This window comes from Vigna umbellata, chromosome 6 (genome assembly GCF_029865625.1).
Source record: "Vigna umbellata cultivar VRB3 chromosome 6, Vumbellata_1.0, whole genome shotgun sequence".
Lineage (NCBI taxonomy): Eukaryota > Viridiplantae > Streptophyta > Magnoliopsida > Fabales > Fabaceae > Vigna > Vigna umbellata.
Genome location: NC_142170.1, coordinates 34,521,408 through 34,547,642, shown reverse-complemented (window position 1 = coordinate 34,547,642; position 26,235 = coordinate 34,521,408). Strand labels below are relative to the sequence as shown.

At 35.9% G+C, this 26,235-nt stretch overlaps 1 protein-coding gene and 1 pseudogene across 1 annotated transcript; one reads left to right on the top strand and one right to left on the bottom strand.

Moving 5' to 3' along the window:
- Positions 1 to 10,195: 10,195 nt before the first annotated feature.
- Positions 10,196 to 11,662, bottom strand: LOC148197317 (uncharacterized; annotated as a pseudogene).
- Positions 11,663 to 12,845: 1,183 nt separating this feature from the next.
- LOC148197316 (uncharacterized) lies at positions 12,846 to 25,397 on the top strand. Its single transcript, XM_088093663.1, is given in 12 exon segments — positions 12,846 to 12,854; positions 13,595 to 16,579; positions 16,778 to 17,011; positions 17,123 to 17,824; positions 18,001 to 18,062; positions 18,064 to 18,808; positions 19,621 to 20,373; positions 20,481 to 21,308; positions 22,610 to 23,371; positions 23,479 to 24,315; positions 24,823 to 24,896; positions 25,317 to 25,397. Coding segments are annotated over 11 exon segments (7,989 nt in total). The 3' UTR covers positions 24,895 to 24,896; positions 25,317 to 25,397.
- The last annotated feature ends 838 nt before the right edge of the window (positions 25,398 to 26,235 follow it).

The window sequence follows — 26,235 nt, the reverse complement described above, 5'->3', positions numbered from 1 at the left end:
AATTCTTCAATTTCATCTACAGAGTTTCCAATCACTAGAAGGTCATCTACATACAGACAAATCAACAAAGTAATTTATTGTCCAACTAACTTCACATAAACTTGAAATTCCACAAAACATTTTTGGAATCCCAGTTTGAGAAGCAATGCATTGATGTGGTTGTTCTAGGCCCGAGGTGCCTGTCTAAGCCCGTATAAGGCTTTGTTCAGCCTATATACCTTCTGCTCTTCACCTTTCTTCTCAAATCCAGGGGGTTGTCTCACATAAACCTCCTCTTCTAATGGTCCATTCAAGAATGCTGATTTCACATCCATTTGACAAATTTTCCAGCCTTTAAAACTGGCCAGTACAACCACTAATCTCACTATTTCAAGCCTTGCAACTGGTGCAAAGACATATGTGAATTCAACTCCACATTTCTGCAAAGAACCCTTTGCAACCAATATAGCTTTAAGATTTTCTATTTCTCCATCCGGTTTGTACTTGGTCTTAAACACTCACTTGACCTCAATGGGCTGTTTGTGTTGAGGCAGTTTTACGATCTCCCAGGTTATGTTCTTCTCAATTGCCTTTAGCTCCTCCATCATTGCTTCTTTCCACTCCTTTACATCAATTGCTTGCCTCCAAGTAAGTGTTTCTGCATCAGCCAAGAAAGCAAGGTGGATTAGATCACCAGAATTTTGCTATATCACTATCTTCAAACACCTCATGGTCTCCGAGTTTAGTAGAGGGAAATCTTGTTCTTTGAGATCTTCTACTATTAGTTTCAACATTAGTAGCAGCCTGTTCAACACTATCATAATTTTCGTCTTCTAACCAGCTAGGCATTGAACTTCTTTTCACGTCTGCCTCAGCTTCCTTCAAGTCAAATGTTGTAGCCTCATCCACTATCACATCTCTACTGATAACAACTTGTTTCTTCTCTAGACTGTACAACCTATAAGCACCTGTTGAATGGTAGCCAACAAGGATGAAGGTTTGACTCTTATCATCTAACTTCTTTCTTCTCTCATATGGAATATGTTTGTATCACATAAACCCAAAAATTCTCAGGTGATTAGCAGTTGACTTGATTCCTGGCCAGGCCTCTTCAAGAATACAATTCGATAGAGCTCTTGTGGGGCTTCTATTAAGCAAATAGGTTGTAGTAGAAACAACCTCTCCCCATAGACAATGTGGCAGCTTCTTTCCTTTTATCATGCACTTGGTCATGTCAAGCAACATCTTATTCCTTCTTTCGGCCAGGCCATTATACTGGGGTGTATATGGAGCAACCACCTCATGCACAATTCCTTTATCATCGTAGAATTTGCTCATTTCGCTAGAGTTGAACTCTCCTCCACCATCGATTCTGAAGGTCTTGATCTGCAGACTAGATTGTCTTTCCACCATGGCACAAAATTTAACAAAGCATCAGTACACTTCTTTCTTTTCTTTCAACAAATAAATCCTGATTTTCCTAGTCCATTCATTTAAAAAAATCAGGAAATATTTGTTACCTCCAAGTGACTGCACGTCAAAGGGCCCACACACATCATAGTAGATAACTTCAAGAGGTTGCTATGCTCCCTTGAGAACAAATTTCTTGAATTCTTTTCTGGTTTGTTTCCCAATAGCACAACCCTCACACACCTTGTCAGGAATATATATCATTGGAACCCCTTTTACCAATTCTCTGCCTTTCAATTGACTCAAATTTTTAAAGTTCAGATGCCCAAAGCGATAATGCCATACCATCCTTCCTCTTCAGTATTAACAACAGCTAAACACTGAACAACAGTAGCATTCAAGTTCACCTTAAACATTATATTTCTGGCAAGAGGAGCCTTGAGCACTAGACGTTGCCTTTCATCCAACACTTCTATGTGTTTTTGCTACTTTGACATGGTGTAACCTTTTTCTAGAAGTTGTCCCAGACTCAGCAAATTACTCTTCATCGTTGGAACATACAACACATTGATCATGTAGGCGGATCTGCCATCCTTGCGAGTGATCAAGACCTTGCTCGCTCCTTCAGTCATGATCACACTATTATCTACAAATCTCACATTGCTTTTTATGCTTATGTCCAGGTCTATCAGTCATTCTCTCTTACCCGTCATATGGTTGGAACACCATGTGTCAAAGTACCAGCATGATTCATCCTCTACATGGCTCGTTGCATTTGATAGTAACACGTGGTCTGTCTCTTGGTTACACCTGTCTAGCGCATGACCCAATTCTTGTTCACACCTGTCTAGCGTCAACTTCCAGCATAATTCATCTTCATCATGCCCCATCGTGCTCATCAATAACACATGTTCCGATTCTAAGCCACACGTATCTTGTGCAAGATTTGCTTCATCATTCTTGCCTTTCTTCACAGCTTCGTTATGCCAAGATTCTGATGAGTAGTGCCCATGCTTGCTGCAAGTATAACATTGATTGTTTCTTTTATCAAGATTCTTTCTACCTTTGCCTCTTGACTACCTTCCACCTCTCTTGTTTACCTTTCTTTGTTCGCTGCCATTTTCTTTAGTAGGTTGTTCAGAGAAGTTTGCGTTTTTGCCTCCAGTTCGTCCACCTCTTGAATGTTCTCTGCCCCTTCCAGCTTCACAACCCTTGAACTTTTGGTCATTTCTGGCTTGTAAGGCTTGATTTGTGCCTTGATTCAAGCCTTTTTCCGCATTCTTCCTTTCCATCAGACTTTGCTCATGCGCTTCCAGAGAATTCTACAACTCTTCCACCCTCATAGTTTCAAGATCCTTGCATTCTTCTACAGCGATGACTATATGGTCATATTGAGGAGTTAACGTTCTGAGAATCTTCTCAATAATTTTCCTGTCTTTCACGATTTTGTCACAGGCTCTCATTGCATTCACAACAACTTCGATTCTTCCAATGTACTCCAAAAAGTACTTCAATTTTCCCAAGGTCTTAATTTCAAATTCCTTGGCTAGATGTTGGCGTAACAACTTTTGCTCCTCCTCATCATCCCCTGTCACTATAATATCATCCACATACACTAGTAACACAGTTACTTCCCTTGACTTAGAGTGTTTAATGAATAGAGTGTGGTCTCCTTGACTTTGTTTAAAGCCCAAACCTATCATAACTTTAGTAAACCTCCCAAACCATGATCGTGGTGATTGTTTCAGCCCATACAAAGCCTATTTTAGCTTGCAAACAGTGTTTGAAGGCAATTCCATGTAAATCTCCTCTTCAATTTCTCCATGAAGGAAGGCATTTCTAACATCAAATTGTTGCAAGTTCCAACCATAATTAGCTGCTAGGGATAATATCACCCTAACCGTGTTCATATTTGCAATTGGAGCAAAGGTTTCCATGTAATCCACTCCATAGGTTTGAGTGAATCCCTTAGCTACTAACCTTGCTTTGTACCTCTCAATGGACCCATCACCCTTGTATTTTATATTATATACCCGCTTGCATCCTACTAGTATTTTTCCAATTGGGAGAGCAACCAAGTCCCAAGTACTACTCTTTTCTAAATGCTTCCATTTACACATCCATGACTTGTTTCCATTACCTCTATCACTACTGTGCACATGGACAAAAGAAACACACCCAAATATTCTTGGAATAAGGTGGTTGGATGTGGACACATTAGGATAAAAAGAGGACAAAATCTCCATAGGGCTTTTGGAAGCTAGAATACTAGAAGGTAGTCTATTAATTAGATAACAAGCAATGAGAACAGCCTCCCCCCAAAACATTTTAGGAACCTTATCTTGGAAAAGAACGGCTCGAGTTTGGTCTAGAAGGTGTTCATTTTTCCTTTCAGCAATCCCATTTTGTTGAGGTGTTTTGACACAAGATGACTCATGAATGATGCCTTCCTTTTGACAAAAAGGAAATAAGCCCATGATTAAAGTAATCTTTAGCATTATCGGATCTAATCCTCTTAATGCTAACACCAAATTGAATTTTTACCATGGAGAAAAAACGCTGAACCACATAGCTGACTTCAGATTTTTGTTTTAGTAAGAAAACCCATGTGACACGAGTACAATCATTTATAAAGGTAAGAAACCTGTGAGAAATAGAGAAGATTGGGAGAAAATATCCATTGTGTGTTTTGCATACACATAGGGTAGTTTATTTATATTGTAGGATATGGGCCAATGCCCTTAATACAGAATAGGCTGAGCCCAAATTACAGAAACACACATTTTAACATCTAACACTCCCCCTTAAGCTGGAGCATATAAATCATATGTTCCAAGTTTGTTACAAAGATAATCAATTCTAGGTCCTCGTAAGAACTTAGTGAATATGTCTACCAACTGGTTGCTTGAGTTAACGAACTCAGTCTTGATATCTCCGAATATGATTTTTTCTCGAATGAAATGACAATCAACTTCAATGTGCTTGGTTCTCTCATGGAAGACAGGGTTAGAGCTAATATGGAGAGCAACTTGATTATCACATATAAGTGTCATGTGAGTGACATCTCCAAATTTCAATTCACTAAGCAATTGTTTAAGCCACACAAGCTCACAAGTAGCTGATGCCATAGCTCTATATTCTGCTTCTGCACTGAACCTTGCCACAACATTTTGCTTCTTACTTTTCCAAGATATAAGGTTGCCACCAATAGAGACACATATCCAGAAGTAGACCTCCTATCAGAAGGGGAACCAGCCCAATCAGCATCTGAATAGCAAATGATTTTTGTATCGTTGTTAGGACCATATAACAAACCTTTTCTAGGTGATCCTTTAATATACTTCAATATGCGAACAACTGCATCCCAATGGTCTTCACATGGAGAGTTTAGAAATTGACTCACCACACTAACTGCGAAGGAAATGTCAGGACGCGTAACAGTAAGATAGTTTAATTTACCGACTAATCTTCTGTACCGTTCAGGATCTGAGAAAGGCTCCCCCTGATTTGGTAGGAGTTTGATGTTAGGGTCCATAGGTGTCTCAACAGATTTACAGTTCATTAACCCTATTTCCTCCAAGATGTCAAACGCATACTTCCTTTGAGATATGACAATACCAACATTGGATTGTGCTACTTCAATACCCAAAAAGTACCGGAGTTTGCCAAGATCTTTGGTTTGAAAATGGTGATAAAGGTGCTATTTCATCTATGAAATGCCAAGATAGTCGCTTCTTTTGAGAACAATGTCATCGACATACACTATTAAGTAGATACATCCAGCACTTGAGTGGCAATAGAACACTGAATGATCCGCTTCACTGCGAGACATACCAAATTGTTGAATAACACAGCTGAATTTACCAAACCAGGCCCAAGGAGACTGTTTTAGGCCATATAAGGATTTGCGAAGACGACATACCAAACCAGATGACTCCCCCTGAGCAACAAATCTAGGCGGTTGCTCCATATAAATTTCTTCATGCAAATCACCATTAAGGAAAGCATTTTTGACATCAAGTTGGTAAAGCGGCCATTGTCGAAGAGCGACCATGGCAATGAATAGGCGAACAGAGGTCATTTTTGCCATTGGAGAAAAAGTATCACCATAATCCAAACCAAAAATCTGTGTGTAGCCTTTGGCAACCAGTCGAGCTTTCAGATGATCAATTGTGCCATCAGGGCCAACCTTGATAGCATACACCCACCTGCAACCAACAACAGACTTTCCAGATGGTAATTGGACAAGCTCCCAAGTTCCACTTTTCTGTAAAGCCCTTAATTCATCCAGCATAGCTTGACGCCGGCCAGGATGAGTTAAGGCATCACCCAAAGACTTGGGAATTGACACAAAAGAAATGGATGAGAGACAAGTGTAAAAAGATGGAGATAATATGTGGTAACTAAGAACAATATAATGGGGGAAGGGTTACGGGTAGAGCGTATACCTTTACAGAGGGCAATAGGCAGGTCAGACTCATTTGCTGGAACCGGAGGAGACACAGGAGGCGGCACTAGAAGTGAGTCATGAGGGAGACAATTGCAGCGACTATAAACCTGAAGGGGTGGTGGTGAAGGACGATCTTGTGGTGAATGAGAGTCTAAAGAAGGAGGAGACAAAATGGGTGGAGCATCACCAGGAGGATCACAAATAATAGGAATATCAGCAGTAGCAGGTAGAGGTACATAACTAGAAGATAGATGTGAAAAGTAAAAAGAAGATTCATCAAAAGTGACATCAATAGAGATAAAATGACGATTGAGGGAAGGGGAAAAACACTTATAGCCCTTTTGTGACCGTGGAAGTCCTAAGAAGACACATTTGTGAGACCTAGGAGATAACTTATCAAGACTAGGACTAAAATGATGAACAAAACATGTAGACCCAAAAACTCTAAGAGGTAATATGTAGAGGGTCTTGAGGAAATAAGATAGAATGAGGGATTTTGTGATCTAGAACAGAAGATGGCATGCGGTTGATAAGATAACATGCTGTGAGGTTTGGTGAAGAATGCCATGAGAAGCCATAAAATGTTTAAACTGTTGAGAAAGGTATTCACGGCCATTATCACTGCATAAATTTCGAATAGAAACCCCAAACTATGTTTTTATTTCATTGAAAAAAGATTGGAAAATAAAAAACAACTCAGAACGATTCTTCATTAAAAACAACCAAGTACATCTGGAATAGTCATCAATCAAGGTAACAAAATACTGAAAACCTAAAGTAGACTTAACACGACTAGGTCCCCTGATAACAGTTGACAAACTGTTATTTTCATGCTTAAAATTGACACAAAAAGCAACCTTTACACTTAGAAACTAGCTTGAAATCATGCTTTTATCCATATTTTCATAAATAAGAGAGCTGGACAGGTTTATGCTTGATTTCAGTGTTTTTGTGCAGGTTTTAAGGTGAATTTAGTGAAAGAAGTGAAGAAGGAGAGAGATGGAATCAGAAAAGTCAACCAAAAACCAGAAAAGTCAACCAGTCAACCAGAAAAGTCAACCAGTCAACCAGAATACGAAAAAAGTCAACCAGACGAGTTTTGGGCCAGTTTTATGCGATTTTATGATCTGTTTGGGCCTGGACCCGTTTTCTATTATTTTTATGTCCTATTTAAAGACCTAGATGTCTTAGGGTTGGTATCTTTGGCAGAAACGAAGCAAACACTCTCTCTTCCACCCCTTGGGGGTAGATTGGGAGATGGTGACAGCTCTCCTCTTCTCTTTCTCGGGTTTTTCTATCTCTTTCATTCTTTCATTATTGTTCATCTAGGTTCACCATGAATATGGTGAACTAAACCTTGTATGTTTGTTGGGGAATCAATGTAATCTTTTGAAGCTCTCATATATGGAATTTGTGCTTACATCTTAATCTAAGATTTATGCTTTCTTTCATCATTAGTTAGGGTTTTTACTCTTTGCTTAATGCTTGCTTTGTTTAACTCATTCAATGCATGATTATTGATTTTGTCGATACGGGAACGTACGGGGAAGTCTAGATCCGGGGAATTTCTCCCAATATTATATTGGTTGTCGTTAAGCTCCTGCACTTGATGAACTAATTATTAGGAATGCTAGGAATCGTATGAACTCGTAATTAGGGAGAAGCCTTCTTGAAAGGTACTTTAGAGAGTGGCATTAACAATGATGATTTGAATGTTGAATTCCTAAAATATATGAGAGTGGATAAGATGAAATTGACCCCCAACAACATATTCATATATATATTTCATTGAAAGTGCTTGTCGTTTGCTTTTGCCATTGATCAAAACCTCATGCATACATGTTTATTTTCTGTTTTGCATATTAAACCTCAATTATTTCGTTCTTAAGTCTTAGCTAATCAACAAACCACACAACTAAACTAGGCCATGAGTCCTTTGGAAGAACGATACTTGGTCTTACCAAGTTTATTACTTGAACGATTCGGTCATACTTGCCGATTGTAAAACAAGTTTGTGACATCATATTTTGGTGATCATCAATTTGTCCATCATCCCCAAATGTCAGAATGAACCAATGAAAAAGGGGACGACACCCGTTGTGAGACACTACGAGGAAAGGAACTACGAGTATGCTTCCCTAACTGACAAGACTCACACGACAAACTTGATAATTTTGACAACCTCGGGACAAGTTGTTGTATTTTGGCAAGACTAGGATGACCTAACTGAGCATGAAGAAGGGATGGTGACTCCATGATTACGCCAACATGTGTAGAACGGCGGAGATGATAAAGGCCATGAGACTCACATCTGGTGTCAATCATGTGTTTCGAACTCTGGTCCTACAACCAAACAGAATCTTTAGTAAATGAAATAACACAATTAAGAGTACGAGTTAGACGACTAACTGACAATAAGTTGAAGGGAGACCCAGGGACATAAAGTACATGATCAATGGATATGGATGGAAAAATATTAACAGTACCAACACCATGAGATGAAACTCTAGACCCATCAACCATTGTTACCGAGGGTAAATTATCCAGACATGACAAGGAAGAAAACAAGGACTTGTTACCAGTGATATGATCGGTGGCGCCTGAGTCAAGGACCCAAGGTCCGAGGGAGTGAGAGTGAGTCAGACCAACAAAAGGTGTACCTGTACGTGCAACAGATGCAGATGTAGTGAAATTAGAGTGTTGACGATCCTCATACCATTTGAGAAATTCGTTAAAGATTGCAGGTTGTTCTACGGTATTAGATGAAATAGCCATTGCTACTGGTCGAGGAGGACGTCCATGAAGCGCATAACATCTATCAATTTTGTGGCCTAACTTGCCACAGTGGTCATGGACATGAAGAGCATAACAAGTAGAAGTAAAGTTGGGTATGACAGGAGAACCCAAAATCTGATCACGGACATGAGAGACATCATCAAAGAGTCTGTATAATGCCAACAGCATGAAGAACTTTGATCGTTGTTCCAATTCCTCAGCAGGAGTGGAAGCAGGAGGTAATATATCACTAAAATCATGAAGAAGGGCATGAATTTTACCCAAATATTCTGCCATGGGACCAGGATTGCATAGACCAATAACAGTTAATAGATCCTGACAAACACCATAAAGACATTGAGTGTCATTTTGTATAACAACTTCGCTTGTGCCCATACTTCTGAACATGTTTCATATGATCGAAACATTTGTTTTAGTAAGGAGTGAATGGTGGACTTTATAACAATGCATAACTGAGCATCAATCTTCATCCAGCGTAAAAGTATCATCTATGGTAGCAGAAGTCACATTTTGAGTAAGGTGATCTAAGTACCCCTGACTCTTCAACCAAAGTTTGATGTCGGACGCCCATGTTGCATAATTTGTGCCATCTAACTTGTCAATGCACAAGTGTATATTCACATAATTGGTGTATATTGAGGGATCAGAAGATGAGCCACCAACAGAGGTGTTTGTAGACGAGGAAGACGCCATGGAGAGGGAGAAACCCTAAAAATCCAAAGTGCTTCGATTGACACAACGACCACAAATCCAGAAAGAGGGCGATGAGGCGATCATGGTGGTTCTGATCGGCGGCAGAACTCTTCGGCGACGCGTCGACACGAGCGATGGGAAGCGACAGCAGCGGTGATTGTAGCGGCGACGCGTGGGTGGTCCGTTTGCCGCGATCTTTGTACCGCGGTGGTCGCCCGACCGAGACGATTCCGATGGTGTGGTCGTCGATCGATTCTGGAACTCCGGCGACGGCAGCGGCGGCGGGGACGACGGCAACAGCATCGACAACGGCGGTGATGGGTGCCGGAGACCATGGAGTTGGTTGGAACTATTCCTATGCTCTAAATACCATGTGAGAAATAGAGAAGATTGGGAGAAAATATCCCTTGTGTGTTTTGCATACACATAGGGTAGTTTATTTCTATTGTAGGATATGGGCCAATGCCCTTAATACAGAATAGGCTGAGCCCAAATAACAGAAACACACATCTTAACATCTAACAAAACCAAAGGGCACCAGAAACATTTGGGACAATTGAGGGACACCACACATCTGTATGAATTAAATAAAAGGGAAAAGTGCTCTTATTATTACTAACTGGAAAAGGAACACGTTTGTGCTTAGCAAGTTCACACACATCACAATTGAGACTTGCCACATATAATTTGCTAAAAAGGGAAGGGAATAACAACTTTATGACTCTAAAGGAAGGATGTCCAAGGCGACAGTGATGTAGGAAGACCTTTTCTCTACTGGTCTTTATTGAATCAGAGAAAAAAGAGGTGTTATTTTCCAGGTCTGGTGGCAGATTTGGATGGTCCAAGTAATACAAGCCATTCCCTTCTCTAGCATGTCCAATCGTCCTCCCTGAGTACTTGTTCTGTAAAATACAAACATTGTCATAAAAAGTAGCATTACATGATAGATCTTGTATGGGTTTTTTTTAGGGAAACTAAACTGACAGACAATTTAGGAATATGAAGGACATTTTTAAGGGTTATAGATGGGCTTATTTGAACTGCTCTTTGACCTGCTGTAGTCATTAGAGAGCTATCGACTGTGGATATTTTCTTGTTGCAGGGCAAGGGGTGTAAGACAAGAAATTTTAAGGTAGGGGTGTCATGTGGTCGGTTGCCCCAGAATCTAGTATCTAATATGGGTTATGGTTTTTATCTGAGGCATTCAGTCCAAAAGAAAGGAACTCGTCAAACGTACCTGAATGTGCTAGAGAACAACTACCTGGTGACTTATCCAACTTGGTGAGGAATGACCTCATCTACTCTACTTCATCCTGGTTAAAGCACTCCTCCTATGTTTTCTTCATTGGTTGTAGCACCTATGTGTGCCTGTCCACCCTTTCTAGTGTTGTCTCCCTTTCTTCCCCACTCCTTGTCACGGTGTTGGGATCCTCAATCTCTACTAGGTGGCTTTCCGTCCAGCTTCCAACATTTATCACGAGTGTGGCGAGGCTTGTTACAGAAGGTACACCGTACTCCTTCACCTTTCTTCTCCATATTGGTTATTCCCCATTTTTTTTGGCAACCATCATGGCCGATCCAGCAGCTACCATGGCTGAATTTTACATGGTTAGAGTTTCTAGCATTGTTCCCCTTCTACTTTCTTCACTTTTGACCATAGCTACTACTTCATTAATACCTGTAATTTTTTCTTTTCCAAGGATCTGGACTCTCACTTGATCAAAATCAAAGTTTAGCCCCACCAAAAAATCATAGACTCTATCTTGCTCAATATACTCTTTGAGCATTGCAAAATCATCTGAGCACTTGGCTTTGATTACCCTGTAATGGTCTAATTCCATCCATAGGGATTTAAGTAGATTGGCATACTTTGTAACAATCTTGTTGCCCTGTTTTGCAGCAACAATTTTCACCTTCACATCATATATTTGAGCAGCATCTTTAGCTTTGGAGTATGTTTGCTCCATGGCATTCCAAATTTCCTTGGTCGAATCAAGAAACATGCAAGTATCAGTGATTTCTGGGATCATGGAATTCCATAGCCATGCCATGATCATAGAATCCTCTCCATCCACATGTTGTAAATTTGGGATCTTCTTCTTTAGGAGCATCTTCAGTCAAGTGGTTAGCCTTCCCTTTTCCTTTCAAAGTTCTGCAAACAAGCTGGGCCCATTTCAAATAATTCTTCCCATTCAATCGGTAGACAGTGTTGAGGTTCTGCAGTTGTTCCTGATTGCTCTGTGACCCAATATTTCCCACTTCAGCATGTTGGTCTTCCATGTCCACACAACCGTAAAGTAGCACTGCAAGAAACACAACATCAATGAAAGTTGCTTGCTGTCTAGGGTTTTGTGTGCGATAATAATAAGGCTGCCGTTTAGGGTTTTGTGTGCGACAACAATGAAGACTGTCGTCTAGGGTTTTGGTGTGCACAGTCAAAGGCAACTACCAGAATTTGAGAGCTTTGATACCATCTCACAATTTAGGGTAGAATCTCATATGTTATTATGTTGAGAATACAATCCATATATACAAGGCTAGGAAGCTATTTAAGGAAGCATAATAATAACTCCTAAACAACCAGATCCCTATGATTCAGGGATATCCCCATTATTCACAATAATTATAATCTGTTAAATAAGGAAAAAAATATAACTAATAAAAAACAATGATTCTGATATAAATAAAACAAATTCTAACAATAAGCATTATATATTATGTGAAATCTCTAATTCTTAGTAATGGAGTCTTAGTTTTCATGTATTATGATTTACTAAATCTTAAGAAAATGAAATCTATTAAAAGTGGCTTATAAGGTGAGGTTTGCATCTATTAAAATCTCTAGGCCATGTAGGATTTCTAACTCCAAATATATAAAAAAGTTCTAATAAGTGATTTTTTGTGTTTTTATTTTAAAATAATTGTTTTAATTTTAGATGAACTTGCTTGTTTAACCTATTAATCCATGCTGGGCTAGATTAAGTTGATATATTTAAGATTAAATTTTAAGTGGGTCAGGCCAAGACCATTCTGTTTTGACAACTATATAGGAGTGTAATTGGGATGAATATCTAAAACTACCAGTCTTAGTAAGAATATCTAGAGTATACTTGTGTTGGGAAAAGACAATGCTAAAGGTGGATTGAGCAACTCAATGTCCAAAAAAATATTTTAGTGCACTCAAGTCTTATTTAAAACTAACTACAAAGGTCCTCTAGCCTTGGATGTTATGAAAATCATTACTAGTGATGACAGAGTCATAGATCACCCAATATATGTCTAGACTATATGGGGAGTGAATGGGAGATAAAGTGATCAACCTCACAAGAACTAGTATCAAAGCTAAAATGACCACACTAGGCACATGAAGACTACTTCAAGCCATATATGGAACATCAAAGTTCACATTCAAGGTGGTTGAGCCTCAACATACAATAAACTGGACACGCAACTCATCATGGAAGAAGACATTCTTAATATCCATGGAAAAAATAGATGGAGAAAAGTAATCTCGAACATGGGAAAGGTGTCACCATTTGTGTGAGGTCAAAGATTAGAGTATAATTCTTTAGTATAAGACATCACTTGCTAACCAGTCAGGTCCAATAGATTCAACAAATCTCAATAATAGATTTTGATACTATATTAAAAAGTGAATTTTAAATCTAACTCAATCTCATAAAACCAACTTATAAAGTAAGGTTTGTACCCACTTATATATGGTAATTTGACTTTATCTCTAGTCAATGTGTGACTTCTAACATTGATATAACATGTATTATTTCATAATTATTTTTCATAACAATATTATTTTTTGGTTTAATACATTAGTAGGTCATAATCTTTTTTATGAATTTTTAATTAGGTTAGTAATTTTTTTAATTGAATCTTTATTCTTCTACATTTTTTGTATTTGGTTCTTTAAAATTAGTTTATGGTGCCTTTAAACCCTAAAAAAGGTAACAATTTGTGGTGGTATTTCTAACTCCATATAACCAATTACAAAAATTGCATCAATGACCTCAATTATGTTAGGTATCACATTAGAACAAAAAGATAAAAAATAAAATCTAATATTACGATAAAGACAACATAAGAAATTCATAAAACAGTAAAGAAAACCCACCCTACCAATATTTTATAATTCCCCCACCCATTTTGTTACCCACTTAGATATATGTTTACAAGACTATATTCAATTTGTTTCTGCCTAAACAACTTTAAGAGCTTATAAACAAGATTTGTTTAGTAGCTTTTCAAGTATAGTCTTTTAAATTTGGGGAAAATCTGGTTACCCGTCATTTGGGTTACTTTTGTAATTACAATGGCAAATTTGAAGAGGTGAAACATCGTATTGAGATGCTTGATGATACTAGAAAGAGGGTGCAAAATGATTTTAATGCAGAAGAAATTGAAGAAGATGTTAAACATTGGTTGAAACATGTGGATGAGAAGATCAAAGAATATGAAAATTTCCTGTGCGATAAACGCCATGAGAAGACAAGGGGTTCCATTGGTTTCTTTCCTAATAACTTGCAGTTGAGGTATAGGCTAGGAAGAAAAGCTACGAAGATTGTAGAGGAAATCATAGCAGATGAACTTTTGAATAAAAAGTTTAATAAAGTCTCATATCATATAGGCCCATCCATGGATGCTGCTTTGTCAAACACTGGTTATGAAAGTTTCACGTCGAGAAAGAAAATTATGGGAATGATTATGCAAGCACTTGAAGACTCTACAATTAGTATGATTGGAGTTTACGGTGTTGGAGGTGTGGGAAAGACCACTTTAGTCAAAGAAGTTGCTAAGCAAGGTAAAGAAAGGAAGTTGTTCAATAAGGTGGTTATGGCAAATATAACAAGAAATCCTGACATAAAGAAAGTTCAAGGACAAATTGCTGAGATGTTAGGAATGAGATTGGAAGAGGAAAGTGAGATTGTAAGAGCAGATCGTATTCGAAAAAGATTAAAGAAAGAAAAGGAGAATACCCTTATAATCCTAGATGATCTCTGGAATGGATTGGACTTGAACAGACTGGGGATTCAACGTAATGAAGATGATGGTGTCAGCCAAAAGGTTGCCAAGGATGTTGCTGATTATGGTTATAAAAAGGTGGAGACAGAAAAGTTACCTGCTGATTCCAATAAGATGAAGAAAGAAAAATTATCTAGTGACTACAATAAGATTAAAAAAGAAAAGTTATCTGTTGATCACAAAGGATTCAAAATTTTCTTAACATCTAGAAATAAAGAAGTATTATGTAATCAAATGGATGTCCAAGAAAGATCAACTTTCCCATTAGGAGTCCTTGACCAAAAGGAGGGAGAGGCTTTACTTAAGAAAATGGCTGAAATAAGTGTTACCAATTCTGCATTTGATGACAAAGTTATTGAAATATCCAAAATGTGCGCTGGCTTGCCCATAGCATTGATTTCCATTGGAAAAACATTAAAGAATAAGAGCCATTATGTGTGGGAGGATGTTTGTCGACAAATTGAAAGACAAAATTTTACTGGAGGTCAGGAACCTATTGAATTCTCTGCAAGGTTAAGTTATGATCATCTAAAAACTGAGGAGCTTAAGCATATTTTCTTACAATGTGCTAGAATGGGAAGTGATTTTTCGATTATGGACTTAGTCAAGTTCTGTATTGGTTTGGATATGCTTCAAGGGGTTTTCACAATAAGAGAAACAAAGTCTAGAGTAAATGTGTTGATGGAAGAGCTAACCGAGTCAAGTTTGCTGATGAAAAGTTATTCTAATGACTGTTTCAACATGCATGACATTGTGCGCGACGTTGCTCTTTCAATTTCAACTAAAGAGAAAAATGTATTTTTCATGAAAAATGGCGAACTATATGAGTGGCCTCACAAGGATAAATTGGAAAGGTACACAGCTATTGTTTTACATTATTGTGAAATTGTTGGGCTTCTTGAGAGTAAATATTGTTCTAGACTTGAAGTCTTCCATATTGACAGTAAAGATGATCTTTTGAAAATACCAGATGACCTTTTTAAATATATGATTGAACTCAAAGTATTGATATTGACTGGTGTTAATTTGTCATGGTTACCTTCTTCAATTACATGCCTAGCAAACCTAAAGATGCTTTGTTTGGAGAGATGCACTCTAAGAAATAACTTATCAATCATGGGAGAGTTAAAGAAATTACGAATTCTTTCTCTTTCAGGATCTAATATTGAAAATTTGCCTGTTGAATTGAGGCAATTGGATAAGTTGCAATTTTTGGACTTAAGCAATTGCTCGCAATTAAGAGCAATAACTTCCAATATGATATTAGGGATGAACAGTTTGGAAGAGTTTTATATGAGAGATGACTTGATTTTGAGGGAAACTAATGAGGAAATCCAAAGTAAGAATGCTAGTCTTTCTGAATTGGGGCACTTGAAGCAATTAAGAAGTTTAGACATACACATTCCAAGTGTTGCCCATTTTCCACAAAACTTATTCTTTGACAAGTTGGATAGCTACAAGATTATCATTGGAGAAATTAACATGCTTTCAGTGGGAGAATTCAAAATCCCTGACAAGTATGAAGTAGTGAAATTTTTGGCATTGAACCTAAAAGATGGTATTAACATTCATTCTGAAAAATGGATTAAAATGTTGTTCAAAAGAGTTGAATATTTGCTTCTAGGAGAACTCAATGATGTTCATGATGTTTTCTACGAATTGAATGTTGAAGGGTTTCCAAATTTAAAACATTTGTTTATTGTAAACAATGTTGGCCTTTTGTACATTATTAACTCTGTGAAGCGATTTCACCCTTTATTTGCTTTCCCCAAATTGGAGTCCATGTGTCTTTACAAATTGGAGAATTTGGAGAAAATATGTGACAATCAACTCACAGAGGCCTCCTTCTGCAGATTAAAGATCATCAAGATTAAAACATGTGGTCAATTGGAAAGTATATTCCCATTTTTCATGCTCAGTCGTCTCACCATGCTTGAAACAATTGAAGTGTGTGATTGTGATTCTTTAAAGGAGATTGTTTATGTTGAAAAAGAATCTGATATTGTTAGTGATGTGCAAACTGACAAGATTGAGTTTCCTCAATTACGATTTTTAACATTGCAATCTTTACCAGCATTTTTTTGTTTGTATACCAACGATAAAATGCCTTCCATCTCTGAATCATCAGAAGACCAAGTACAAAACAGGGAGCTCAAAGAAATTACCGCAGTAGCTGGTCAAGATACAAATGCTTGCTTTTCACTCTTCAATGGAAAGGTATTTAAAATAAATATTATGATAGATTTTTATCCTTTACTTCACATTTGCAAACTTTCATGTTTAATTTGATATGTTATTTCTCTAAAAGATGTAAGAATTCATGGTTTTGATCTCTTTCCCTTTCAATTGGGTCAGTCAACTTTTGTACATCAAAGTTACTTATCCTTAAGACAATAATATTATGTGCTCTTATAGGTTGCAATGCCCAAATTAGAGTTCTTGGAGTTGTCTTCAATCAACATCCCGCAGATATGGAATGAGAAATCTTTGCATTGCTTTCAAAGTTTGATTACACTGAATGTATCAGATTGTGGCAATTTAAAATGTTTATTGTCACTTTCCATGTCTGAAAGTTTAGTGAATCTGCAGAGTCTTTTTGTAAGTGGATGTGAATTGATGGAGGACATATTTTGTGCAGAAGATGCAATGGTAGGTATATTCATTCAATTTAATTAAATTATGGTTAATTTGTTGCTTAATGGCAGTGTCCCTAATTGCTAAGGTCTTTTATTTGATCACTCAATCTACTTCCTCTTGCAGCAGAATATTGACATTTTTCCTAAGTTGAAGAAAATGGAGGTTAACTGCATGGAAAAATTAAGTACCCTATGGCAGCCCTATATTGGTTTTCATTCCTTCCGCAGTTTGGATTCTTTGATAATAAGAGAATGCAACAAACTTGAGACAATATTTCCTAGTCACACGGGGGAAGGATTTCAGAGCCTTCAAAGTGTGGTGATTACTAATTGTATGTCAGTGGAAACCATATTTGATTTTGGAAATATTTCACAAACTTATGGTACAAATGGGACAAACTTGCATAGTGTCTTTTTAAAAGGGCTGCCAAAGTTGGTGCATATATGGAAGGTGGACACTGATGAAATTCTTAATTTTAGTAATCTCCAAAGCATTGTTGTTTATGAGAGTAAAATGTTAAAATATCTCTTTCCTCTCTCAGTTGCCAAAGGCCTAGAAAAACTGGAAACACTTGATGTATGTAATTGCTGGGAAATGGAGGAAGTTGTTGCTTGTAACTATCAATCAAATGTAAACCTTATCACCTTTAGGTTCCCTCAACTAAACACTCTATCGTTAGAACATTTATTTGAACTCAGGAGTTTCTATCAAGGATCACATGATATAGAATGGCCATTTTTGAAAAAATTATTTATACTCTTTTGTAGCAAGTTGGAGGAAACCACAAATTTGCAAGTGAAGTCGATCTTTTTAGCTACAGAAAAGGTATAAGTTAAAAAAAACATGATTTAAAGAAAGCCATGAAACTTATGAAACTCTTGTTGAAGGAGTTGGAAGTTATATTTTTATTTCTTAACAAAATATTTAGTCATCTTATATTATACATATTTTAGCATGCATGATTTTGGCTCTAAATTTGCTTTGATAACTACTATTTTTAGGTCATACACAACTTGGAATATATGTCAATTAGCTTGAAGGAAGCAAAGTGGTTACGAGACTATTTTTAGTGTTCATAGAATGCATAAACTACAATCACTTGTTTTGTCTGGATTGGAGAATACTGAGATTCTCTTTTGGTTGCTTCATAGACTTCCAAATTTGGAAAGCGTTACATTGAAAAATTGTCTCTTCGAAGGGGTTTGGGCTTCTACAAGCCTTGCTGCACATGAAAAAGTTGGGGTTGTGGTACAACTTAAGGAGTTGGCAATTGACAATTTGAGGTATTTACAGAATATAGGCTTTGAACATGACCTGCTTCTTCAAAGGATAGAGCGCTTAGTCATTTCTGAATGCCTAAATTTGAAAAGTTTATTGCCTTTCTCGGTGTCTTTCAGTTACTTGACATATTTGGAAGTAACTAATTGTTCAGGACTGAGGAATTTAATCACATCCTCAACTGCCATGACCTTGGTTCAACTAACAATCATGAAGGTAAGCCTCTGTCAAGGGATTGAGAAAATTGTTGCGGAAGAGGAAAAAACACAAGTGATTGAGTTTAGACATCTGAAAGCTATAGAATTGGTGTCTCTACCAAGCCTCACCTGTTTCTGCAGTTCTGAGAAGTGTGACTTAAAGTTCCCCTTGCTTGAAAATTTAGTAGTAAGTGATTGTCTTCTAATGGAAACATTCTCTGAAGTCCAAAGTGCACCTAATCTAAGAAAAATACATGTTCTAGTGGGTGAAAAAGACAGATGGTATTGGGAAGGTGATTTAAATAGCACTCTGCAAAAACTTTCCACTGATAAGGTATGCATATATTAGAAATCATTATCATTGTCACACATTTTTCTTTCAAATGTAAATTTTCAGTTGATGTTCTGCTACTGGATAATTATGTCATATAAGACAGTAATTATCTTTTAGAAATAAATTAAATCAAATACATGCAGTCATGTCTCCAACAATACAAGACAGTGTGTATTTGTAAGATTTGTGTTAGTTCATTTGTTTGGTCCTGGTTGTGCCATGTTAAATGTTGAGGCAACATAGAGGTTTATAGTTTCAGGAGGGTTTTTGTGAGATCCAAAGAAGAAGAAGTTCTGGTTCCATTCATAGTATTACCTCTGGAAATAAGCTGGTTAGGCACAAATGATGTTTTCTTTTGAAACTTTCTAGGTGGTATGGTGGCTGGTGGTGTTATTGGTATTTTTTTATTTGGAGTGTTTTAATTAAAAATGTCAGAAATTTATATTTTAAATAATTTATTTGATGATCTAGATTTATTGAAGATAAATATTGTCATGTGACATCTTCTGTTAATCAGTAATTAAACCTTTGACAGAAGGTTTTATTGAAATAATAGTTATATTTTATGGATTAATTTAGAAAAGTTTAAAATTAAAAAAAGAAAAAGTTTCCTTCAAATTCTTATTTTATACACTACAGTTTTTCCTCCTATTTATGATACAAAAGAAGGAAGGAAAGGTTTCATTATCTTCCTTGAGGAGATGTAGAGATAGCCAAAAAAATTGAGGGATCCGAAAATGTCATTACTCTTTTATACTGGAAGTTCAAAGTCTGAGGTGGTTAAGGTAATATATATTTATTCATTTTTGTAGGTTTCTTTCAAACATTCAAAGCATTTAACGGATTCTGATTTGGAGGAAATTTGGCGCAGCAAGGCTGCTTTTCAAGATAACTACTTTCACAGTTTAAAAACATTGGTGGTGATGGACATTACAAAAAATCATGTGATTCCATCTCATCTACTTCCTTGCTTAAAGAACTTAGAAGAATTGGAGGTAGAAAGCTGTGGGGCAGTGGAGGTAATATTTGATGTAAATGACATTGACACGAAGAAAAAAGGAACAGTGGCTCGACTGAAAAAGCTCACTTTAACTACATTGCCAAATTTGAGCCGTGTATGGAAAAAAAATCCTCAAGGAATTGTTAGCTTTCCCAATTTGCAAGAAGTGTCTGTTTTTGATTGTGGACAGTTGGCATCACTGTTTCCTTCATCCCTTGCCATAAATCTACTTAAGCTTCAGACACTTGAAATACAGTGGTGTGATAATCTTGTAGAAATTGTTGAAAAAGAAGATGCACTGGAACTTGGAACAGCTGAAATGTTTAAGTTCCCTTGTTTGTTTTCGTTGCTTCTTTATAATCTACCACTGCTTACTTGCTTTTATCCTGGAAAACACCGGTTGGAGTGCCACATGTTAGATGTCTTAGACGTGTCTTGTTGTCCTATGTTGAAGCTATTCACATCAAAATTTCATGATAGTTACAAAGAAGCAGTTACAGAGAGTCAAGTTAGTGTTCCAATTACAACTACCTGGAGTCAGCAACCTCTGTTTTCGGTTGAAGAGGTGACAAAGCATTTGAATTTCAATCTTTTTTTCTTTTTTCCTTTTCAGTATTTTTCTCCTAGCTTCTAACTGTCACCATTTTCTTTGGAATTTGTTTAGCTTGCTAGGTTGTTCCCAAACTGAAAGAATTGACAGTCAATGAGGAAAGCATTATCTTGTTGAGCCATGCATATTTGCCACAAGACCTCCTTTGCAAATTACATCTTCTTCAGCTGTGCTTTGAGGATGAGAACAATAAGAAATATACTTTTCCTTTTCATTTCCTTCACAAGGTGCCCAGTTTAGAACATCTTCAAGTGTATGAGTGCTTTGGTCTAATGGAGATATTTCCATCTCAAACACTCCAATATCATGAAAGAATACTTGTCAGATTGAGAAAATTAACCCTAAATAACCTTCCAGAGCTGGACACAATAGGGTTAGAGCACTCATGGATAAAGCCATACACTAAAAAGCTTGATTTTTTAAAGCTAGAGGAGTGCCCCCGGTTAGAAAAATTAGTGTCCGATGTGGTATCTTTCAGCAATCTGAAACAGTTGGCTGTTGAGTCGTGTGAAGAGATGAAGAATTTATTCACTTTTTCAACTGCCAAAAGTTTGGTGCAACTTGAGATCCTAACAGTACTAAATTGTGAATCAATGAAAGAAATAGTAAAAAATGAAGATGAAGATGCCTATGAGGAGATCATACTTGGACGGCTCAAAAAATTAAAGTTGAATTTCTTATCAAAGCTAGTAAGCTTTTATTCAGGGAATGCCATGTTGCAATTGCCATGTTTGAGTACAGTGACGATAGTTAAATGTCCCAAAATGAATACATTCTCTAAAGGAGGTTTAAATGCCCCAATGTTTTCGGGGATTAAAACTTCTTTGAAGGATTCTGATTTCCACTTCCACAATGATCTCAACTCGACAGTCCGGTGGCTTCACCAACACGTAAGTAATTCATTACCCAAATTAGATCAATATTCTCAGTGAATTTAATTAATTCAAATGGGTCTCCTTGATTCCCCATTATATTTTTTGAGCAAAAATTAATTTTTAATTTATATAAGAAGGATTTTATTACCATGTTTGAAAGAAACTTTTGGAATAACTTCGTTTCCCTCTGAAAAATTCCCTACACCAAAGGAGGTGCTTGGTGATGTATTGATTCATAATTTATAGGAATGATTAAAATTTGTTTGAATAGACATGAGTATTTTTGGGAATACTTAGTTTCAGATTAGAAAGTTTTCACAACTTTTATATGATAAATTTTCCAAAATCTTTATGTATTTATCACATTGGCCTAATAAGTATAGGGATGACAAGAGGTTGAGTTTGGATTGGGTACCACCCGTTTTTATTTTTTAAAAAAACTAGAATTTGCTTCCATTTTTGTGTGGGTATCAGCTTTAATCCTATCCTCATGCCTATTGGATACTTATATATCCAGCATCCTCTACTTTCACTTATGTATAAAGTCTATAAATCTAAAATCTAAAATCTAAAATAGTATAGATTAAAAAGTTACTACATGATTGAGTACGAAGCAGAATCTAGTTGATTTTTTTTTTTATGTTGTGAGGTAATATTGGTAACATAGAAGGGTAATTGTTAATAGATACAAACTACTGGTTTGTCCAAAATCCTCAATGGAAGATGCATGCCAAAGTGTATTTATATTATTTTTAATATGCTTAATTTTATGTTTTAGCAATGTAAAGCACATTTGTTTGACTACAAACAAGGTTTTATGTTTCTATTTGGGTACGATTTTGACATGTGTTCGTTTGCTTATTATTATATCACTTAGAAAATGCTAATTTATGTACTATTAGTTTCATTGTCCATAATTGACCACATCTTCTATTTGATCTTTATAAAAATAGAAATTTCACTCTTAAATCATCTAAGCATATCATCAAGAGAATCCAAATAAAACATTAAAATGAATTAGATATAACCTTGAGTGATTAAAAAGAAGTCATAACTAAACAACCTTGTAGACACAATCCTCTTACATAATCGTTCTTAAATTGAATGTTCTAATCTAATAGTTTTGCAAAAATCACAAAAAACGTGGATATCATGTCTTGATATTAAAAATGTATGTATATTTTAATTATATATACACACACATGTATATATATTACACACACATAACAAATGATATAATTGACTTGCTGTTATCTTTTTCAAGATTTTATATTTGTCTTGCCAAATCTACTTTTCACACTTCTTCATTTTCACAGGTTTCGGATGAACATTCAAAGCATTTAACTCTTGCGGATGATTCTAAGCTGGAGAAAATTTTGCACAGCAAAGCTGCATTTCATGATAATAATTTTAGCAGTTTAAAATCATTGGTGGTGAACAACGTGACAAAGGATCATCTGATTCCATCTCAAGTACTTCTTTGCTTAAAGAGCTTGGAAGAATTGGAGGTAAAAAGCTGCAAGGAAATGGGGAAAATATTTGATGTAAATGATCTTGACACGGAGAAAAAGGGAATAGTGTCTCGATTGAAAAAGCTTACTTTAGATACCCTGCCAAATTTGAAGTGTGTATGGAACAAAAATCCTCTAGGAATTGTCAGCTTTCCCAATTTGGAAGAAGTGTTTGTCTCTGATTGTGGGGAGTTGGAAGCACTGTTCCCTTCATGCCTTGCCAGAAATCTTGTAAAGCTTGACGAACTTGATATACAGAATTGTGAGAAGTTGGTAGATATTGTTGGAAAGGATGATGAAATAGAGCTTGAAACAACTAAAATGTTCAAATTCCCTTGTTTGTTTCTTTTAACTCTTTTTAGGCTGCCACGACTTAGTTGCTTTTATCCTGGTAAACACCATCTGGTATGCCCCTTGTTAGAAACCTTAGACGTTTCCTATTGACCTAAGTTAAAGTTATTCAGTTCGGAATTTCATGATAGTCAGAAAGAATCAGTTATAGAAATTCAAGTTAGTTCTACAATTACAATTAGCCGTCTTCAACAGCCTCTTTTCTTGATTGAAAAGGTGACAGCTTTATCCCTTTTGAATCCCAACTTTTTTCATTTCCTCTTCTTATCAACACCTCCTTCTAACTGCCACCATTTTCTTTGGAATTTGTTTGACTTTGCTAGGTTGTTCCCAAACTGAAGGAATTGACCCTCAATGAGGAAAGCATTATCTTGTTGAGCCATGCAAATTTGCCGCAAGACCTCTTTCGCAAATTAAATCTTCTTCTGCTATGCCAAGAGGATGAGTATGAAGACAACAGGAAAGATACTCTGCCTTTTGATTTCCTTCGCAAGGTACCCAGTTTAGAACATCTTAAACTGTCGGATTACTTTGGTCTGGCGGAGATATTTCCCTCCAAAAAGCTCAAAGTTCATGATAAAATACTTTCCAGATTGAAACATTTAACCCTAGATAACCTTGAAGAGTTGAAGTCTATAGGGTTGGAGCACCCATGGGTAAAACCATACTCAGAAAGACTTGAATCATTAGAGCTTATTGAGTGTCCGCAAGTAGTAAAATTAGTGTCAGGTGCAGTATCTTTCATGAATATGAAATTGTTGCATGTGACAGACTGTATAAGGATGGAGTATCTGTTCACATTTTCCGTTGCCAAAAGCTTGGTGCAACTTGTGGACCTATCTATACAAAATTGTACATCAATAAAAGAAATAGTCAAAAATCAAAATGAAGATGCTTCTCATGAGATCATATTTGGATGGCTCAAAACATTAAATCTGGATTCCTTACCATTGCTTGGAAGCTTTTATTCAGGGAAAGCCAAGTTGCAATTTTCACGTTTAAAAAAAGTAACTTTATCTAAATGCCCCAATATGAAGACTTTCTCCCAAGGAGACATAAATGCACCATTTTTTTCTGGGGTTGGAAGTTCGATTGGAGATTTTGATTTAACCTTCCACGATGATCTCAACACTACAATCAAGAACTTGTGTCACAAACAGGTGCGGAATTCATTTTGGAAAATTGAATTCTTGTATGTTTATAAGCTTACTGTCACACTTATAGGTCTGTCCATATTGCAATCATGCTGTATTTTATGCTTAAAACATATTTATGCTTAAAACAAGTTTGTCGTGAAAAAAGGATACATCTGAGAAACCAAAAACATATTACAATATCAATTTTCATTTTTTAAACGTACATTCACACCCTCTGCAACATATTTCCAAATGTAGCTATGCATCATCCTGCTATACTGTAATTTTTATGATTTCCCTATGGTTACATTAATATTGTTCGTGTGTGATATTTTTGCTCCATACTTTTCCCATTCCCTGTATATGAAACACTGCTTCAAATTGATATTGAAAGTACTTGAACTAACTGGAGCAAAATAAAAAGGGCAAGCTAATTCCAATAATGCAAAATGTTCAAAAATCACATTTAACCCATTTTGAAAATATGTTGAAAGGATACTTGTATTAATTATTCTTTTAATTTGGTTTTAGGTTGAGGGGGATTCCGTCATGGAATCAACTGATAGAGGAAGCAGTGATGGTGATAATTACACATCCGAATAAAGGTTAATGATAAATCTTATTTTTAAGTGGTTTTACGTCTAACATTCACCTACATTGTTATGAATTATCTATTGTTTGGTTTGAATTTTAAGTTAGTTGCATATTCTCTATAGGCCAAATAATTCATTAAAAAATCTAAGTTCAGTTTTCTTTTTCACGGTGCAATGAAGAAAAAAAGATGTTTCTTTGCATTAAAAGTGCATTCATTTAAAGATATACTACATGCAGATATTAAATCTGGACACAAAATTGAAGAGATATTAAAAACAAATTTATAACATTTTAGTGGGAGAAGCAACGTATTTCATTCCAATATATTTTACCTACCAATATGTATATTGATAATTTACATTCCTTGATTCATAATAATAATAATAATCATGTCATGTAATGATTTTTTATTTATTTTATATTCATTTTAGTGAAATAAACAAAGGTGACTATTACTGGATGTCAGCCATAATCTCTGCAAAGATTAGGAATTCATGGACACCGGTAATGTAGGTTTTGTTTTTCTTTAACAATTTTTAGATTAATTATAGTTTTCATTATTTATTGTGGTAATGTTAAATTCTTACCTTCTGCAATTATAGTTCAAAGTGTAAAATGATTTTTGTGAAAGAAATTATGAGTTCCTTTATAATAGGTTTCTTTTTTGTGTGTGTGAGATGTAATTTTATTATGAATTTAGTATGGTTTTCTATATTTTTATTTATTTTTTATTTTTTAATAAAATCTTTGTGATGGGTGATGAACTTAACTTTTATTTGGAATAAGTATTCTTTGTTGATTTTCTGATTTACCGAGTGAGATGCATACATAACACAGAGGTTATTAAAAAAAGCGACATATTGTTTATTGATTATTGCATTAATCAGTATCGAAAATAATTTTCTACATTAGTTATTTAATTGGTGAAGAAAGGCTTTAACTTATTGCCACCACTGCTTTTTCTCTAAAGTGGATGCACCGAATAAGATCATACCTTTCTATGACTTTAATTTATGCCCCTATTCTATGACTTTATATTCCTTGTCATTGATCACATCACATTAATTATTTGAAATTCAAGCTCGTTCTTTGAATAAACCACTCAGATCATACTCCTTACAATCATACTTCTTACAATTATTTACTCCAAAGATCTTACAATTTGTATTCCAAATTAACTGATATGGAAGAAAATAAATATCTACACAAAAATGTCATAATTTATATACATATTTTATTAGTTAACATTATTGACCAATACTACATTCCAAACAAAAAAGAGTGATAATTTACCAATAATTGTATTATACAAAACTATCATATTGAAATCGTGATTATTAACTCGTCCTT